Source organism: Microcaecilia unicolor, chromosome 2 (genome assembly GCF_901765095.1).
Source record: "Microcaecilia unicolor chromosome 2, aMicUni1.1, whole genome shotgun sequence".
NCBI classification, from domain to species: domain Eukaryota; kingdom Metazoa; phylum Chordata; class Amphibia; order Gymnophiona; family Siphonopidae; genus Microcaecilia; species Microcaecilia unicolor.
In genome coordinates this window covers 338,423,729-338,442,429 of record NC_044032.1, presented here as the reverse complement: position 1 = coordinate 338,442,429, position 18,701 = coordinate 338,423,729, and the positions used below count along the sequence as shown (strand labels likewise).

The 18,701-nt window shown below is 44.2% G+C and overlaps 1 protein-coding gene across 1 annotated transcript in view; it reads left to right on the top strand.

Annotated features, from left to right (window-relative positions):
• TRMT10B (tRNA methyltransferase 10B) overlaps nt 1–18,701 on the top strand; it is a 174,981-nt gene that overhangs the window by 15,193 nt on the left and 141,087 nt on the right. The window contains exon 2 of the mRNA XM_030194378.1: nt 12,536–12,638. Coding sequence (XP_030050238.1) covers nt 12,536–12,638 — 103 coding nt within the window. The remainder of the gene's footprint in view (nt 1–12,535; nt 12,639–18,701) is intronic.

Genomic DNA, 18,701 nt, shown 5'->3' with positions numbered 1-18,701 from the left:
AGAGAGCTGACAGGGGAGGGGGGGTCTGCTCTGTCAACAATGCTGGGACTGGCACCTGCGAGAAGTCATGAGCGAAGATGTTTTGGCTAGTGGAAGATACGAGTAGGTCAGGTGCAATTAGGATGAGAACATCCAAAAGGGGGGCTAGAGGAAGGCTTGGGAACATCTGAAGTCATTCTTATCAACTGATAAGGACCAAAGAGTTCTGGTGAGAAAACTAGGGTCCATTGGGATGAATAGAGTCAGAAGGGTATAAAAAGGGCAGTCTGAAGGGTGTTAGGGCAGAAGTCCCCAGAAGGCTGAAGAGAGAGATCAGACTGCACCTGCTGTGTGAAACGTCCCATCATGATCCAGAGATGAATGCATAATTTGCCTGTACTGCCTTTGGGTAAGATACTGATACTAATAAACTATATTATTATATCTACTGACTACTGGGTTTCTTCCTAATTATGGAGCTTTCCACTGCCCAGACTGTGTAAAGCAGTCATGAGCAAATATAAGGTCAGAGTAATTAAGTATTTTATGAGGATATGCAGTCCTTTGCAGGGTAGTAGAAATCCCAGTGCTTCCGCTGCCCAAACTGTTCTGGCAGACCCAATTATATTCATTAGGCTAAAATCATATCCTTCTAAATGGGATGGAGTGGAGGAACAGTTTGAGAACCAATATTCTTGTGTTGCTATTAATGGTGGAGTGGAGGAACAGCCTATTGGTTAGAGCAGTGGGCTGAGAACCAGGAATGCCAGGGTTCAAATCTTACTCATGCTATTTCTGATCTTGGGCAAGTCTCTTAACCCTCCATTGCCTCAGCTAGGTTGTAAGCCCACCAGGAACAGGGAAATACCTAGTGTACTTGCATGTAGCTTTTCTTGAGCCACCAGTGAAAAGGCACAAGGAAACTAGTGAAATGTATGAATCATATTTTACATGTACTACATGCTTATAAGTACATAAGTATTGCCACACTGGGGCAGACCAAAGGTCCATCAAGCCCAGCATTCTGTTTCCAACAGTGACCAATCCAGGTCACAAATACCTGGCAATATCCTGAAAAAGTTCAATACATTTTATGCTGCTTATCCCAGAAATAAGCAGTGCATTTTCCCCAAGTCAATTTAATAATGGTCTATGGACTTTTCCTTTAGGAAGCTGTCCAGACCTTTTTTAAACCCCACTAAGCTAACCGCCTTTACCACGTTCTCTGGCAACGAATTCCAGAGTTTAATTACATGTTGTGTGAAGAAAACTTTTCTCCGATTTGTATTAAATTTACTAATTTGTAGCTTCATCGCATGCCTCCTAGTCCTAGTATTTTTTGAAAGAGTAAACAAACGATTCACGTTTACCCATTCCACTCAACTCATTATTTTATAGACCTCTATCATATCTCTCCTCAGCCGTCTTTTCTCTAAGCTGAAGAGCCCTAGACACTTCAGCCTTTCCTCATAGGGAAGTCATCCCATCCCATTTTTCATTTTCGACGCCCTTCTCTGTACCTTTTCTAATTCCTCTATATCTTTTTTGAGATGCGGTGACCAGAATTGAATGCAGTATTCAAGATTTGGTTGCACCATGGACCGATACAAAGGCATTATAACATCCTCACTTTTGTTTTCCGTTCCTTTCCTAATAATACCGAACATTCTATTTGCTTTCTTAGCCGCCGCCGCACACTGAGCAGAGGGTTTCAACATATCATCAACAACGACACTGAGATCCCTTTCTTGGTCGGTGACTCCTAATGTGGAACCTTGCATTACGTAGCTATAGTTCGGGTTCCTCTTTCCCACATGCATCACTTTGCACTTGCTCACATTAAACATCATCTGTCATTTAGACGCCCAGTCTCCCAGTCTTGTGAGGTCCTCTTGTAATTTTTCATGATCCTCTTGCGATTTAACAACTTTGAATAACTTTGTGTCGTCAACAAATTTAATTACCTCACTAGTTACTCCCATGTCTAGATCATTTATAAATATGTTAAAGCAGCGGTCTCAGTACAGACCTCTGAGGAACCCCACTGTTTACCCTTCTCCATTGAGACTACTGACCATTTTATTCTACTCTCTGTTTTCTATCCTTTAACCAGTTCTTAATCTACAATAGGACACTACCTCCTATCCCATAACTCTCCAATTTCTTCTGGAGTCTTTCATGAGGTACCTTGTCAAACACCTTTTGAAAATCCAGATACACAATATCAACTGTCTCACCTTTTTTTTTTAATTTATTGAAGTCTTTAATCAACACAGTCATTACACTTCTCTGAACAGTGTTAATGGAATACAAAATTCTGCTAGCATTGCAGCTCAAATAGAGATAGCGTATCTAACAATTCGGCCAACAGTGTAACAATGTCTTATCTTAACCTTAGTATACTTCCAACATTTTTGGTTTTACATATTAACATCCCCCCCCCCCCCCCAATTTGTCTACACCTCCCTCCCTCCCCCCTCCCGTCTTCCCAGATTGTCATCCAGTACATCTTTTATTCAGAGCACTTAGTCAAGAAGGGTTCCCAAATCCTCTGCCATTTAGGCAGTGTTTTTCTCTTCAGAGCCGTCAATCTCTCCATTTCACAAATGTATCTAACCTTGGTTATCCATCTCACCATTGGAGGAACTAATGGAGATTTTCAACTGTGTGCTAAGTTTACTCGGGCAGCATTCAGAGAGGCATGCACAAGAAGCCACTGATCTTACGTAAGGCCTTCTGGCCGCCCCCCCAAGAGGAAGATCGAGGGATGCCACTGCACAGACCTACCAATCCACACCTGAAGGCGCGCCCGTATGCCTTTCCAATAGGCTTGCGCTTTGGAACATGTCCACCAAATGTGCCCAGCTGAACCCACCTCACCACAGTTTCGCCAGCATCTTTGGGATATTTGGGCGCTCATGTGGTGCAGCCTAGCCGGTGTCAAGTACCATCTATAGAATACCTTAACAGCATTTTCCTGCAGGGCCACTGCCAATGATGACTTTCAAATCCGCTTCTCAAGTGTCAACCAACTAGCCTCAGGTAGAGTAAACTGGAGCTCTTGCTCCCACCGCTTTCTGTGTAGTGTGGGTGGTTTGGAGCGCCTCATTAGATATTCGTATAGAAAGGATATCAGACCCTTCGTGCGCTTAGTATTAACACACACCTCCTCCATCGGGTGTATGTCACGCCTTAGGCATGCTCCGTAAACAGGCCCTTTCAGGAAATGGTGGAGCTGCGTATAAGCATAACAGTCACCTGACCCAAGACCATAATCATCCGTCAAATTCCCAAAGGGCACAACCGTATCTCCCACGTGCAATTGCCCTAGTAATTCTAGGCCTGAGGCTGCCCATCTACAAAAATTACTACTGCCTATACCTGGTTCAAATGAGGGCTTATCCACAATTGGGGCTAGGCCTGATACTATCGGTTGTCGGTCCAGGAACATACAGTCCCAGTAGTGAAAAGTGACCTGGACTGCAGGCGGAAATGTATCTATCCTTCCCCTATATTGACTGGGCAACCACATTAAATGCCCAAGTGCACGCGATCCCACTAAAGCTTGTTCAATAGCCACCCACCTTTTATGGTCTTCCCTTCTAAACCAGTCAATTGCCCCTCTAGCTTGTGCCGCCCAATAATACCAGGTCAGATTGGGAACTCCCAATCCTCCCTCCCTTTTAGACTTTATATAACAGTGCTCGGGGCATTCGTGGCCTTTTATGATTCCAAACAAACCGGATCAGGGAATCCTGAATCCCAGACAAGAAGGTCCTGGACAGCTTCAAAGGCAGTACCTGGAACAAGTACAGAAGTCGGGGTAAAATGTTCATTTTAATCGCCGCAATGCGCCCGAACCAGGACAAACCCATAGTCGACCATCTGTCCAGGTCCCTCTGTATTTCCCTCCTAAGGGACTGGTAGTTGTTGTCAAACAATGCATTCAAATCACTCGAAATCTTCACACCCAAGTAACTCAAAGCACTGCCCTCCCACCTAAAAGAAAAAGATGTCTTCAATGTTTCCATTAAGCTCAGGGGGAGCCCCACCGCCAGTCCAGTGGATTTGCTAGCATTAAGTTTATAGCCTGAGATCCCAGCATACTCCCCTGTCACTTTCATTAGATTTGGCAGAGAGATTAAAGGATTTGTTAGAGACAGCAGGACGTCGTCTGCGAATAAGGCGACGTTATATTCCTGCCCACCAGCAATGTCCGGGTGCTCTCTAATCGCCTCGGCCAGGGGTTCCATTGCCAATGCAAAGAGTAAGGGAGACAGCGGGCACCCCTGCCTAGTACCTCGCCCTAGCGAAAAAGCCGCCGAATGCCCGCCATTCACTCTCACACATGCTCGTGGAGCCGAGTACAGTGCCCCAATCCAGGTCCTATATTGAAGTCCTATCCCAACCCTAGCGAGGACCTTGTCAAGGTACCCCCAGTGGACCCGGTCAAAGGCTTTTTCAGCATCAAGCCCTAGTAACACCACAGGGCTCGCCTTTGTCTGGGCAGCATATATGAGATCCACCGTTCTGCGGATATTGTCCATAGCTTGTCTGTTGGCTACAAAGCCTACCTGATCTGGATGGCCTAAACTAGGTAGCACCCTCCCCAATCGGTTGGCCAGGACTTTTGCCAGGATTTTAACATCGGCATTAAGTATCGATATTGGCCGGTATGAGGCACACTCGGTTTTGTCTTTGGCAGGCTTTGGTATAACCGCCACCCATGCCTCCATCATCGTCAGTGGAAGAGAGGCTCCTTCTCTTACAGAATTAATGATCATGGTCAAGTAAGGTGCCAATTGAGATCCAAAGGTCTTATAAAATTCATTTGTAAATCCGTCTAATCCTGGCACTTTCCCTGATGGTAAAGCTTTAATAACCTTTAGCACCTCTTCAGCTCTCACCGGCTGATCCAGGTCCGCCCTCTGAGTATCAGTTAAAACTGCCAACCCCCTAGCAGCCAAGTATTCATCTGTTTTTCCCATCTGAACAGTGGCATCCTCCCGATATAAAGTCTCGTAATATTGTGCAAAACAGTCCCTTATCTGTGTGGATTTGTGCATCCTTCATTCTTAGGATATGCCTATCGGCTCTCAGTTTTCTTAATTTAGTAGCCAATAGTCTACCAGGTTTATTAGTGCATTCGTAGTACACCTGGTTAACCCTTGCATGCACAAATTTCAAACTTTCCTCATGCAGGGTAGCTATTTCCAATCTCATGGCTTGCAACCTTCGGAGGTCGGACACAGATCCGGTCTCTCTATATTTAACCTCCAGGTCTCCCAACATACAGTGGGGGAAATAAGTATTTGATCCCTTGCTGATTTTGTAAGTTTGCCCACTGACAAAGACATGAGCAGCCCATAATTGAAGGGTAGGTTATTGGTAACAGTGAGAGATAGCACATCACAAATTAAATCCGGAAAATCACATTTTGGAAAGTATATGAATTTATTTGCATTCTGCAGAGGGAAATAAGTATTTGATCCCTCTGGCAAACAAGACCTAATACTTGGTGGCAAAACCCTTGTTGGCAAGCACAGCGGTCAGACGTCTTCTGTAGTTGATGATGAGGTTTGCACACATGTCAGGAGGAATTTTGGTCCACTCCTCTTTGCAGATCATCTCTAAATCATTAAGAGTTCTGGGCTGTCGCTTGGCAACTCGCAGCTTCAGCTCCCTCCATAAGTTTTCAATGGGATTAAGGTCTGGTGACTGGCTAGGCCACTCCATGACCCTAATGTGCTTCTTCCTGAGCCACTCCTTTGTTGCCTTGGCTGTATGTTTTGGGTCATTGTCGTGCTGGAAGACCCAGCCACGACCCATTTTTAAGGCCCTGGCGGAGGGAAGGAGGTTGTCACTCAGAATTGTACGGTACATGGCCCCATCCATTCTCCCATTGATGCGGTGAAGTAGTCCTGTGCCCTTAGCAGAGAAACACCCCCAAAACATAACATTTCCACCTCCATGCTTGACAGTGGGGACGGTGTTCTTTGGGTCATAGGCAGCATTTCTCTTCCTCCAAACACGGCGAGTTGAGTTCATGCCAAAGAGCTCAATTTTTGTCTCATCTGACCACAGCACCTTCTCCCAATCACTCTCGGCATCATCCAGGTGTTCACTGGCAAACTTCAGACGGGCCGTCACATGTGCCTTCCGGAGCAGGGGGACCTTGCGGGCACTGCAGGATTGCAATCCGTTATGTCGTAATGTGTTACCAATGGTTTTCGTGGTGACAGTGGTCCCAGCTGCCTTGAGATCATTGACAAGTTCCCCCCTTGTAGTTGTAGGCTGATTTCTAACCTTCCTCATGATCAAGGATACCCCACGAGGTGAGATTTGCGTGGAGCCCCAGATCTTTGTCGATTGACAGTCATTTTGTACTTCTTCCATTTTCTTACTATGGCACCAACAGTTGTCTCCTTCTCGCCCAGCGTCTTACTGATGGTTTTGTAGCCCATTCCAGCCTTGTGCAGGTGTATGATCTTGTCCCTGACATCCTTAGACAGCTCCTTGCTCTTGGCCATTTTGTAGAGGTTAGAGTCTGACTGATTCACTGAGTCTGTGGACAGGTGTCTTTCATACAGGTGACCATTGCCGACAGCTGTCTGTCATGCAGGTAACGAGTTGATTTGGAGCATCTACCTGGTCTGTAGGGGCCAGATCTCTTACTGGTTGGTGGGGGATCAAATACTTATTTCCCTCTGCAGAATGCAAATAAATTCATATACTTTCCACAATGTGATTTTCCGGATTTAATTTGTGATGTGCTATCTCTCACTGTTACCAATAACCTACCCTTCAATTATGGGCTGCTCATGTCTTTGTCAGTGGGCAAACTTACAAAATCAGCAAGGGATCAAATACTTATTTCCCCCACTGTATCCATACAGTGGGACAAACGTTCTTTATGGGCTCTCGACCTTCGATCACCTTGCTTAATAAAATACCCTCTCGCTACTGCCTTAAAGGCATCCCAGATTGTCCCCAGTGCCGGGCCAGAATCCATATTAACATCAAAGTACTCTTGCAAAACTGGGAGAAATCTCGCCACCAGTTCCGGGTCTTGTAGCAATGAATTATTAAGCGTTCATCTCTTATCTCGCTTTTCGTCTTGTAAGGATGGGATATTGGCCCAGACTGGGGCATAGTCTGATATGGTAATATGACCTATAGCAGCCCCTCCCACCCCCACTGACAAAGTTTTATCTAAAAAAATATAATCAATCCTGGAGTAGGAGAGGTGCACTGATGAGTAGAAGGTATATGCCCTCCCTCTGGTGTTACCCATTCTCCACACATCATATAACCCCATATCATCAGTCAAACATTTCAAAGCACGAGAAATTCTACAGTCGGTTGGAGCAGGAGGAGCTGATCTATCCAAGCCTGGCTGCATCGTGGCATTGAAATCACTAGCCACTATTAGTTTACCCTTGACAAAGGACTGCAATTCCCTTCTCAGGCGCTGGAAAAAATTCTCATGCCTTTCATTTGGGGCATATACACTAGCCAGTGTACATTCCTCCTGCTCCAATAACACATGCAAGAACAAAAATCTGCCCTCCCTGTCCTTTCTTGAATGCAATACCTGTACCTGGGTGTCCTTGTGAAACATTATGGCCACCCCCTTTTTTTTGTACCAGTGACATCGGAAGCACAGTACACCTGCTGGTATTGCTTAGAAATCAAGAGACCCTCGTGCCTCTGTTGGAAATGGGTTTCTTGTAAGAAGACTACTTGCGGCTTCATTAAATTTAATTCACGCCCCAATGCATGCCTCTTATATGGCAAGTTCAGCCCCATTTATGTTATATGTGCAAACCCTAAAATCCACCATTTAAACTTCGTTGGTAAAAGGAATAGCGTGGTAGCCCGGGAAGACTTGGACCTAACTCTAACTTGCCCCCTCCCAATCTAACCCCTTCCCCCCATACCCAAGAACGAACTCCCCCTCCTACCCTGTCCCCCTCCCCTCCCATACTCCCCTCCCTTCCTCCCGCTCTCCTCAACCCACCAACCAGCACCCTACGGAACTGCTTGGGACCTCGAAGGAAGTGGCCCCACTGGCCAAACTTCAGTTGGTATTAAATAACTTGAAAACCAAGTATAAACAGGTCTCCCCAATCCCCCCTCCTCCATTCGCCCTTACACCCACATGGTCATCCACTACCGTCTCTCATATTATATCTTTTGCTATCTTAGGTTAATTTCAATAAATAGTTGCAGCAAATTTATATAATATACTTAACAACTGTTGCAATTATATTCATCTTTATTACATCTTTAAATCTCATAAATCTAACAATTATTGTCTAAAATCCCAATATACCTATCATTCATTCATCCACTCACACAATCTTAAATCTCTAAAACCAGTACCAAAACTATATCATTACAGTACCCAGAATGATTGTGTCACTCATAATTTCATCACAAAATATATTTTTTCAATAACAATATTATTATGGAGTCTGTCAATTACACAGTCAATCAAAGGCAACTTTTCTTCATTAAGATCTTCACTTAATCCACTCGTAACCAGTCTTTAAGTTGCTCTGTATATCAGATGTTATTTTGCCTTTTAAAGATCAGTCCATTACTCATATAACAATTCTCCACCACACCAGGCTCAAACCAGAGTCTTGTTTTTCAACGTAAACCACTGCTGATTCACTGTTTTCTATTGTGACAGGCTTACACACATTCTCTCTCAGCGTGACTCCAATCTTCACAGAACTACTGTTGAATCTTTAATCAGTAATTCTTTCCTTCAACTTCATGCTGCTTCTCAGGAGCTATCATCTCATTTGCTCACTGAGCTAGTATTGTACAGACCCTACACGATCGTGTTTCGCAAAAATGCGTCTTCAGCGGTCAGCAATCTAAATAAGCAACAATAATAACATCCACTTCTTTTTCCGCGTCTGAGGAGACACGGAGTTCGTTAGTGCTTCGTGTTTTCTTCAGGTCCTCGGAGTTAAATCTCTTTTTTATTTTACCCCTTTGGGTGTTCTTTATTTTTTCATTGTACTTTCTCATGGCAGGCTCATTGTGGCTTACATATACAGGTACTTTTTGTACCTGGGGCAAGGAAAGGTTAAGTAATTGCCAGAGTCACAAGGGGCTGTGCCTGAAATGAGAATCAAAACTTATAAGTTTTTCTTTATAAGTTTCTTTTTTTTTTTTTTCTTTTTTCTTATTAAACAAGAGTGTGCTGGTAAATTGTTAGCTGTGGGCTCTCTCTCGCCAGCAAAGTAAAACAAGCCGCTTTTTTTACTCATCTTATTAGTCCTGGGAGAATCGGCAACGATTTGCAGCTCTTGCGAAGTCTGTGAGAGGTTTGTTTGTAGCGAATGGTGCCTTAGGGCAGGAGGGAAGAACAGAGCTCCGGGATTAAGCGGCCATTCAGCCCCGTGACGTCACTTCCCCTCCCAACTGTCTCACCTTTATCCACATGTTTGTTCACCCCTTCAAAGAAATGTATAGATTGGTGAGGCAAGATTTCCCTTCACTGAATCCATGTTGGCTTTGTCTAATTAATCCATGTTTTTGAATATGCTCTCTAATTTTGTTCTTTATAATAGTCTGTACCATTTTGCCGAGCACCAATGTCAGGCCCACTGGTCTATAATTTCCTGGATCCGCTCTGTGAACCTTTTTAAAATATTGGCGTTACATGGGCTACCATCTAGTCTTCCGATACCACACTCAATTTTAAGGACAAATTAGAGAGGTGTGGTAGCCGTGTTAGTCCACTCTTAAAGGTTATCAATAGAAATCAAACAAAATAAAACATGGAAAAGAAAATAAGATGATGCCTTTTTTATTGGACATAACTTAATACATTTCTTGATTAACTTTCGAAGGTTGCCCTTCTTGCTCAGATCGGAAATAAGCAAATGTGGTAGCAGATAGTATATATGAGATAAACATAAAAGCATTATTTTGACAGTCTGACAGAGTGGGAGGGTGGGAGTATGCATGGGGACATCTAAGCATTTCATTGATATTCTAACAGAATGGGTGTTGGTAGGTGAGATCCATTATTTACAGCCAAGCCACAAGATACCACCGTATCTGCTCGGACCCAGAGGATAGAGACAGACACCTTGAAACCCTGACTGCATCCTTCAAACAGAAAGGCTACAACCCCAAAATAATCTCCAAGTATATTGCCTCCTCCCTCAAAACACCCAGGGAAAATCTGCTACAGTACAAAGAAAAAAAAGCCACAGACAGAATTCCCCTTGTAGTGACATACAACCCAGAGCTGGAGAAACTGAGGAAAATCATAAGAGACCTACAGCCACTACTTCAGGAAGATGAATTACTGAAAGAGATATTCCCATCCCCACCAGTGCTGGCCTTCTGACAGCCACCAAATTTAAAACACAAGCTGATCAGAAGTAAACTTCCAACACAGATGGAAAAAGAAAAGGGCATGTTTCCGTGTAACACAACCAGCTGCAAACTATGCCAAAACATTTCACAAGACCCCACAGTCATTCACAAAGGAAAAATATTCAACATAAAGGACTAATTTACATGCTCATCTTCCAATGTGGTATATATCATTCAGTGTAAAAAATGTAACGAAGGATGCTATATTGGAGAAACAGGCCAGATGCTTAAGACAAGATTCAATCTGCACAGATATCACATGAAAATAGCCGGTGCCAGTCAGGCCCCCACCCCTGTGGGCCAACACTTCACAAGACCAGAACACTGCACCAGTGATTTCACAGTAAGAATACGGAAAGGTAATTTTAAAACAATACAGGAACGTAAGACCTTTGAAATAAGAATGATTGAATATTTTGACACCCAACAAACAGGACTTAATAAGGATCTGGGTTTTCTAACTCATTATAAAACATAAAGCTGTATTTCTCTGTTTATTTCTCTGTTTATTACCCTCCTCTCACCTACGAACACCCATTCTGTTAGAATATCAATGAAATGCTTAGATGTCCCCATGCATACTCCCACCCTCCCACTCTGTCAGACTGTCAAAGTAATGCTTTGATGTTTCTCTCATATATACTATCTGCTACCACATTTGCTTATTTCTGATCTGAGGAAGAAGGGCAACCTTCGAAAGCTAATCAAGAAATGTATTAAGTTATGTCCAATAAAAGGTATCATCTTATTTTCTTTTCCATGTTTTATTTTGTTTGATTTCTATTGATAACCTAAAGGATAAATACCTATTACTAACAATATTTCCGCCAGTTCATACTCTGGGATGAATACCAGGAGATTGCTTCTCTTCAATTGTCAAATTTCCCCATTACATCCTCTAGGTTTATAGAAATTTCATTCAGTTTCTCTGATTCGCCAGCATTGAATACCATTTCTCTCCCAAATTTTGCTTGGTGAAGACCGAAGCAAAGAATTAATTTAATCTCTCCATTATGGCTTTGTCTTCCCTGATTGCCCCTTTTACCCCTTGGTCATCTAGGGAGCAACCGATTCTTTTGCCGGCTTCTTGCTTTTAATATACCTAAAACATTTTTTACTATATGTTTTTGCCTCCAACGCAATCTTTTTTTCAAAGTCAATCTTTGTCTTCCTTATCAGCGCTTTGCATTTGACTTGACATTCCTTTTGCTGGTTCTTATTATTTTCAGTCAGTTCCTTCTATTTTCTGAAGGATTTTCTTTTAGCTCTAATAGCTTCCTTCACCTCACTTTTTAACCATGCCGGTTGTCATTTGGTCTTCCTCCCTCCTTTTTAATACACGGAATATATTTGGCCTGGGCTTCCAGGATGGTATTTTTGAACAGCATCCACACCTGATGTAAATTTTTGACCCTCGCATCCACTCTGCTAAGTTTCTTTTGTTTTGTTTTTTTCACCGTTCTCATTTTATCTTAGTCTCCTTTATGAAAGTTAAACGCTAACGTATTAGATTTCCTTTGTATACCTACTTCAAAGCTAAAATCAAATCTGATCATATTATGATCACTGTTATCAAGTGGCCCCAGCACCAATACCTCCCACACCAGATCATGCGCTCCACTAAGGACTAGGTCTAGAATTTTTCCTCCTCTTGTCTGCTCCTGTACCAGCTGCTCCATAAAGCAATCCTTGATTTTGTCAAGGAATTTTACTTCCCTAGCATGCCCTGATGTTACATTTACCCAGTCAATATCGGGGTAGTTTAAATCACCCATTATTATCGTGTTGCCCAGTGTGTTAGCCTCCGTAATTTCCGATAACATTTCTACATACGTCTGTTCTTCCTGGCCAGACGGATGGTAGTACACTCCTATCACTATCCTTTTCCCCTTTACACGTGGAATCCTCTTATTTTTTGTACAATCTTGTAAAATTGTGTGGCTGAATATGAACATACTGTATAAGTGAATGTGCGTGTACTTTGGTGAATTTCCTTCTTGTTGTTTGCCACATATCCAAGTGGACTAACACAGCAACCACAATTCTCTGCTAAAGCTGATGGGAAGAAGCCTTTGACACTGACAGCTGTTTTAATTCTGTTCTTAAAGTTTTATGCACATTATTATTTTATTTTTTTCTTCATTAAAAGAGGAATGTTCTAAGGAAACAGAGGAACTGGGAGAAAATTGTTGCAGCAAAGAAAAGCAAAAGAAAGCAAGAAAAGGAAAGGAGAAAAGCCAAACATATTGAAGGTAATGGTTCTTTCAATTTTCTCAGTTTTATTGCCTCCTAATTTCATTTTAACTTTAATTTAACATTAAAAGATTTGCTTAACCAGCAAATAATAAAAAAATAATAATAAAAAGCTAAAAGCCATCCAATAATAAATAAACGCCACAAGAAAAAAAATCTGGAGAAGGCAAACATTAATAACATAGAATAATTCAAGACTTAAAAAGGACATAACAGAAAGAAAGTCAAATGTTGAAATTTCAACAAGGATAAACAATAAAAGTTAAGTACAGTAGATCAAGTTGGCGATCTGAGCGGATGTGTGGACACGACGCTCTCTAGACTATCAAGTGCTCTGGCGCGAAGGCTCCGTTTACTTCCCTACGATGGGCAAACGGAAGGGGAAAACTGCGGCACCTACCTCCGTGGTTCCGCAGTCGACGCCATCTACCCGCCAGACAACACTTGAGAGCTTTGGCGTCGTTTCCCTGGGACAACAGAATCCCGCTTCGACTAGCCCTGTTCTTTCAGGAGCGGAGCGCAGCATAGAGGGAGTAACGTTAAGTCCTCCCTCATTTACAGCACCCCAGCAACCCGGCAGTGAGTTTTCCCCTCTGGGGCCATGTAGAATGGAAGGGATTGTTCCTATCTCCGTGGAAGGAGGACCCAGGGGCATCTCAACTCCAGGAAGTGTAACATCGGAACAGGGGCTGAGTCAACCTCGTTCTTCTACTCCTGGAAGTTTGGTGCCGGCTGCTGGAGGAGAAATTAGAAGACCTGCTGTAGTCACGATGAAGACCCTATGGGACACCATACAGGGTGTGAGTACTATACTATCACAGATGAATATATCCATGAAAGGTGACATTTTGGAGTTAAAACAAGGATATCAGAATTTGTCTGTTAAATTTCAAGAACAGAGTGAAAGAAATGTTAAGATTGAAGGTGAAGTGGAAAAATTACAAAATATTACCTCAGAACTAATTAGAGACAGAGACTCAAGAAAGGAAAATTGAATACCTTGAAAACTATGGACGTAGGAATAATTTGAGACTCTTAAACTTCCCAAAATGTCCATTGATATCTGCAGTGGACATGCTTAAAAAGTACTTCAGAGAAATCTTGGAGATCCCAGTGGAGGGCTTTCCGCCCATAACGAGGGCCCAATACTTAACAGGGATAAAGAATCCCAAAGGTCAAACTGAAGATAAGTCTAATCTCAACTTAACAGAATTTCTGGAGAATTCTCTCTTAATTATAACTGAAAGAACAACGTTGATAGTTACTTTTGCTCTAGAACCAGATAAAAACAATATATTTCGATCTTACTTTCGTCACTTGAATGATCCTTTTCTAGGGGCTAAGATCCAGGTTTTTCCTGACATTGCAAGGAATACACAAAGAAGGAGGAAGGAATTTCTTTTATATAAATCCAGAATTTTGAATCTAGGTGGCTTTTTTGTGTTAAAATTTCCTTGCAAATGTTGTATATCTTTTGAATCTGTTAATTATGTGTTTTATACCCCAAAGAAGTTGTTGGAATTTTGGGACTTTAAAATGGATCCTAAAATGTGGGCTTGTTTTACTTTGCTGGCGAGAGAGAGCCCACAGCTAACAATTTACCAGCACACTCTTGTTTAATAAGAAAAAAGAAAAAAAAAAAAAAAGAAACTTATAAAGAAAAACTTATAAGTTTTGATTCTCATTTCAGGCACAGCCCCTTATGACTCTGGCAATTACTTAACCTTCCCTTGCCCCAGGTACAAAAAGTACCTGTATATGTAAGCCACAATGAGCCTGCCATGAGAAAGTACAAATGAAAAAATAAAGAACACCCAAAGGGGTAAAATAAAAAAGAGATTTAACTCCGAGGACCTGAAGAAAACACGAAGCACTAACGAACTCCCGTGTCTCCTCAGACGCGGAAAAAGAAGAACTGAGGGGCGTGTCCGCACAGCGAGCGGGAAGATGTGCGCACATGCGCACATTTAAAACTTAACAAATGGCTCTCGAGAGCTGTGAGAGCCTGTTCCAGCACACCACTGTCTTTAAACCTTGTACCCGCTGCAACCGGATGCATCGAGTGAGTCTCCACCTGCCTCGGCGCCTCCTGCTTTGCAGGTCATTTGGGTGCATCGGCGGATGTGTCTTGGGCCGGATCATCTCCCTGAGAAGTGCAAGTAGTGTCTCAAAGACGAGACGTATGCTACTTGCCAGGGATGCCCAAAGGGTACAGTGATGCATCGAGTGGGTCTCCACCTGCCTCGGCGCCTCCTGCTTGGCAGGTCATTCGGGCGCATCAGCGGACGTCGGTACCATCGGTGCCCAGAGCTTTGCTCCCTCTGTTATGGAGGTATCCGGGCATCAGACATCAGTCGGTGCCGAGAGCGTTGCTCCCTCTGTTATGGAGGTATCCTGGCATCGGACGTCGGTACATTGGTACCAGATGTCATGGGTACCATCGGTACCAGGTATCATCGGTACCATGGGTACCAGGTATCGGTGCCATGGGTACCATCGGTACCAGGTATCATGGGTACCATCGGTACCAGGTATCATCGGTACCATGGGTACCATCGGTACCAGGTATCATGGGTACCGTCGGTACCAGGTATCATGGGCACCATCGGTACCGGGTATCATGGGTACCGTCGGTACCAGATATCATCGGTGCCATGGGTACCATCGGTACCAGGTATCATCGGTACCATGGGTACCATCGGTATCAGGTATCATGGATACCATCGGTACATGGGTACCATCGATACCAGATATCATGACTATTATCGGTACCAGGTACCATCAGTACCATGGGTACCATTGGTACCAGGTATCATGGGCACCATCGGTACCGGGTATCATGGGTACCATCGGTACCGGGTATCATGTGTACCATCGATACCAGATATCATGACTATCATCGGTACCAGGTACCATCAGTATCATGGGTACCATTGGTACCAGGTATCAAGTTGGTACCATGTGTACCATCGGTACCGTCGGTGCCATGGGTATTATCGGTACCTTCGGTCCCATCTCTGTTATGGACATGCAAGTCATCTGGCAGTCTGGTTTCGATTCCCCAGCATTTCCAGATTCTGCCCTCGGCTTCGGTACCATGGGTACCATCGGGTGCCATTGGTGCTAGTGCCTCCTGCGGCATCTAGCTTTTCACCTGGGATTAGATCTCCTTCACCGATGCTGCCTCCGGTATTGGTGTTCGCAGCCTACTGGGTCGATTCTCCTTCACTGGAGTCGTCTGGAGAGTCAACTTCTCGACCCCATTGTAGAGGTTACCGCGCCTCCATGTCGGACGGGTTTGGATCTGAGCTGCTCTGTTTGAGTAGTTAGCTCAATTCAATGATGGCTCATCTGATGAACATGAAGGCCATAGGGTTTTCTCTGCTGAGAATTCTCTAGATCTTCTATCTGTCTCGACACATTACAGTGGAGATTGTGAATCAGCCCAAGGCCCCAGATGCTCGAGATCCTGGACTATCCATCTTCAGGATCCACGGGGAACCCAGTTTCATTAGGCCTCAGTTACCTCATGATTCTGCGGTGGTGGATTCTGCTCTCAGAACAGATAGGAGTTCTAAGAACTTGCTTCGGCGCCCCCGGGGCCAGAGCATACATCCTTAGCCTCTTTTGGGAGAATGGCGTACCAGGCTGGCATGATCGCGTCCAAAATCAAGTCCTGCCAGATCTTTACGAGCATTCCCACCGGAGTAGGCTAAACCTTTTCACCAGGTGGTCAGGTAGCACACGGTGTGTCGCAGGTTCCTGTCCAGGGGCATTTTCGACACTTGTAATGTAACATCTACATTTCTGCTCTGGGTATAGTGATGCGCAGACTCTCATGACTGTGTGCCTCTCACCTGGAGGAGGGGACTCAGCAGAAAATTATAGATATTCTGTGCATACACTTCCTCATCTCGGAAGTCCTTTAAAGAGAAGAGTAGTTTTCCTTGTGCCTTAAGGGATCGTACGTATACTCCTACTTCTCGACAGCCGGTTCAGGCTATGCCACAGCACACTCGTTCTAGTCAACGGCATGCACCTAATCAGGCCCCTGTAGCTATTCCGCAAAAACCAGGGAGCGGTTTTTGACTGGCTCCAATTCAACATAGCCACCATAAAAAATAAAAAAAAATGTCCGTACCGGCCAATCTGCCTATCGGGGGGAAGTTTAAGTTTTCTCCACCAAAGGTGACTTCTTGTAACCTCCAACCGGTGGGTTTTTCAAATAGTCCGGTTAGGATACATTCTCAATCTGGAATCAAACCCTCCACATTGCTCATTGGGAGCTTAATCCTTTAGCTTCCATCACAAGTGGGTACTTGCAGAGGAACTCTCTGTTTTTCTCAGCGCCAATGCAGTCGAGCCCGTTCCACCAGGGCAAGAAGGGTTGAGATTCTATTCCAGGTGCTTCCTTGTGGGTTGCGTCCCATCATAGACATAAGGGGCCTAAACAGATATTTGGTTCAGGATGATTTCCCTGGGCATCCTTCTTCCCATACTTCAGGAAAACGATTGGTTATGCTCTCTGGACTTACAGGATACTTATACCCAGTTTGCGTCCAGAGTATGTTTTTCCTAGTGCCTAGCTGTTGTTGCAGCGTATCTTCATGGACTGGGAGTGCATGTGTTCCCTTAACACGATGATTGCCCGTCTCAACAGATTACAGCACAGTAAATATTGAGACTTCTAGGCACATGGCTTCCACAGTTCCCGTAACTCCCATAGCACTTTTACACATGACATCCGCTCAGTGCATCCTAGCTTCCCAGTGGTATCAAGTTCAGGGTATCTAGAGGATGTGACCCAACTGTTCACCAGTTTTCGGAATTCCCTTCAGAGGTGGTCAATTCTCTCCATTTTGATTCTGAGGCGTCCCGTCCAACTTCCTCAGTCACAAAAGCTGCTGACGAAGGTTGCATCCCTCCTGGCTATCCAACCAAATTATTTTAATTCAACCAAACAATCGGGTTGTGATGTACTCGATAACAAAGGAGTACTGGATTTTGCCCTCTGAGTCAGGATGCCATGCAGATGTAGCGGTGGGCCCGCCAACGCGGCATGTTTTCTCCAAGCCACTTATCTAGTTGGCGTAAACAGCAGTCTGGCCGACAGGCTGAGCAGGATAATGCTACAGTCATGGTTGTTGAGCATGGCTGTAGCTCGAGAGATCTTCCGGAAGTGAGATACCCCCTCAGTGGATCTTTTTGCTACTTAGTCCAATCACAAAGTCCCTCAGTTCTGTTCCAGGCTGCAGGTTCACGGCAGGCTAGCATCGGATGCCTTTCTCCTTCATTGGGGGACAGGCTTTCTGTATGCGTATCCTCCCATACCTCTGGTGGAAAAGACTTTGCTGATTCTCAAGCAAGATTGTGGAGCCATGATTCTGATCGCTCCCTTCTAGTCGCGTCAGATATGGTTCCCTCTTCTTCTGGAGTTGGAATGTTTTCCAGCTCTCATTACGCAGAACGAGGGGGCACTTCTACATCCCAACCTCCAATCTCTGGCTCACACGGTCTGGATGTTGAGAGTGTGGGTTTCGTTGAGTCTTCCAGAGAGTGTCTCCCGAGTCTTGCTTGCTTCCAGAAAAGATTCCACAAAGAGGTGTTATTCTTTTTCATGGAAGAGGTTTGCCGTCTGGTGTGACAGCAAGGCCCTAGATCCTGCCTCTTGTTTTATACAGACCTTGCTTGAGTTCTTTCTACACCTGTCTGAGTCTGGTCTCAAGACCAACTCTGTCAGTGTTCATCTTCATGCAATACGTGCTTATCATCAACGTGTAGAAGGTCAGCCTTTAGCTGTCCACTTCATGAGAGGTTTACTTCTCCCCCAATATTGAGAGAATTCCTTGTATGTGTCTAGGGGGGGTTATTTCTGTTGGGCTTAGCACCCCCAATAATTTTGGAAGTTGGCTCTTATGCTTCGGTCAAAGCCCCTATCACTTCTTATCCAGTATCTTGGGGTCTCAATGTCGTTTTCATCCAGCTGCTGCAAGCTCAATTTGGGCCACTGGATTCCTGCCATCTGAAGTATTGGACCTGGAAGGTCGTTTTCCTTGGTGGCT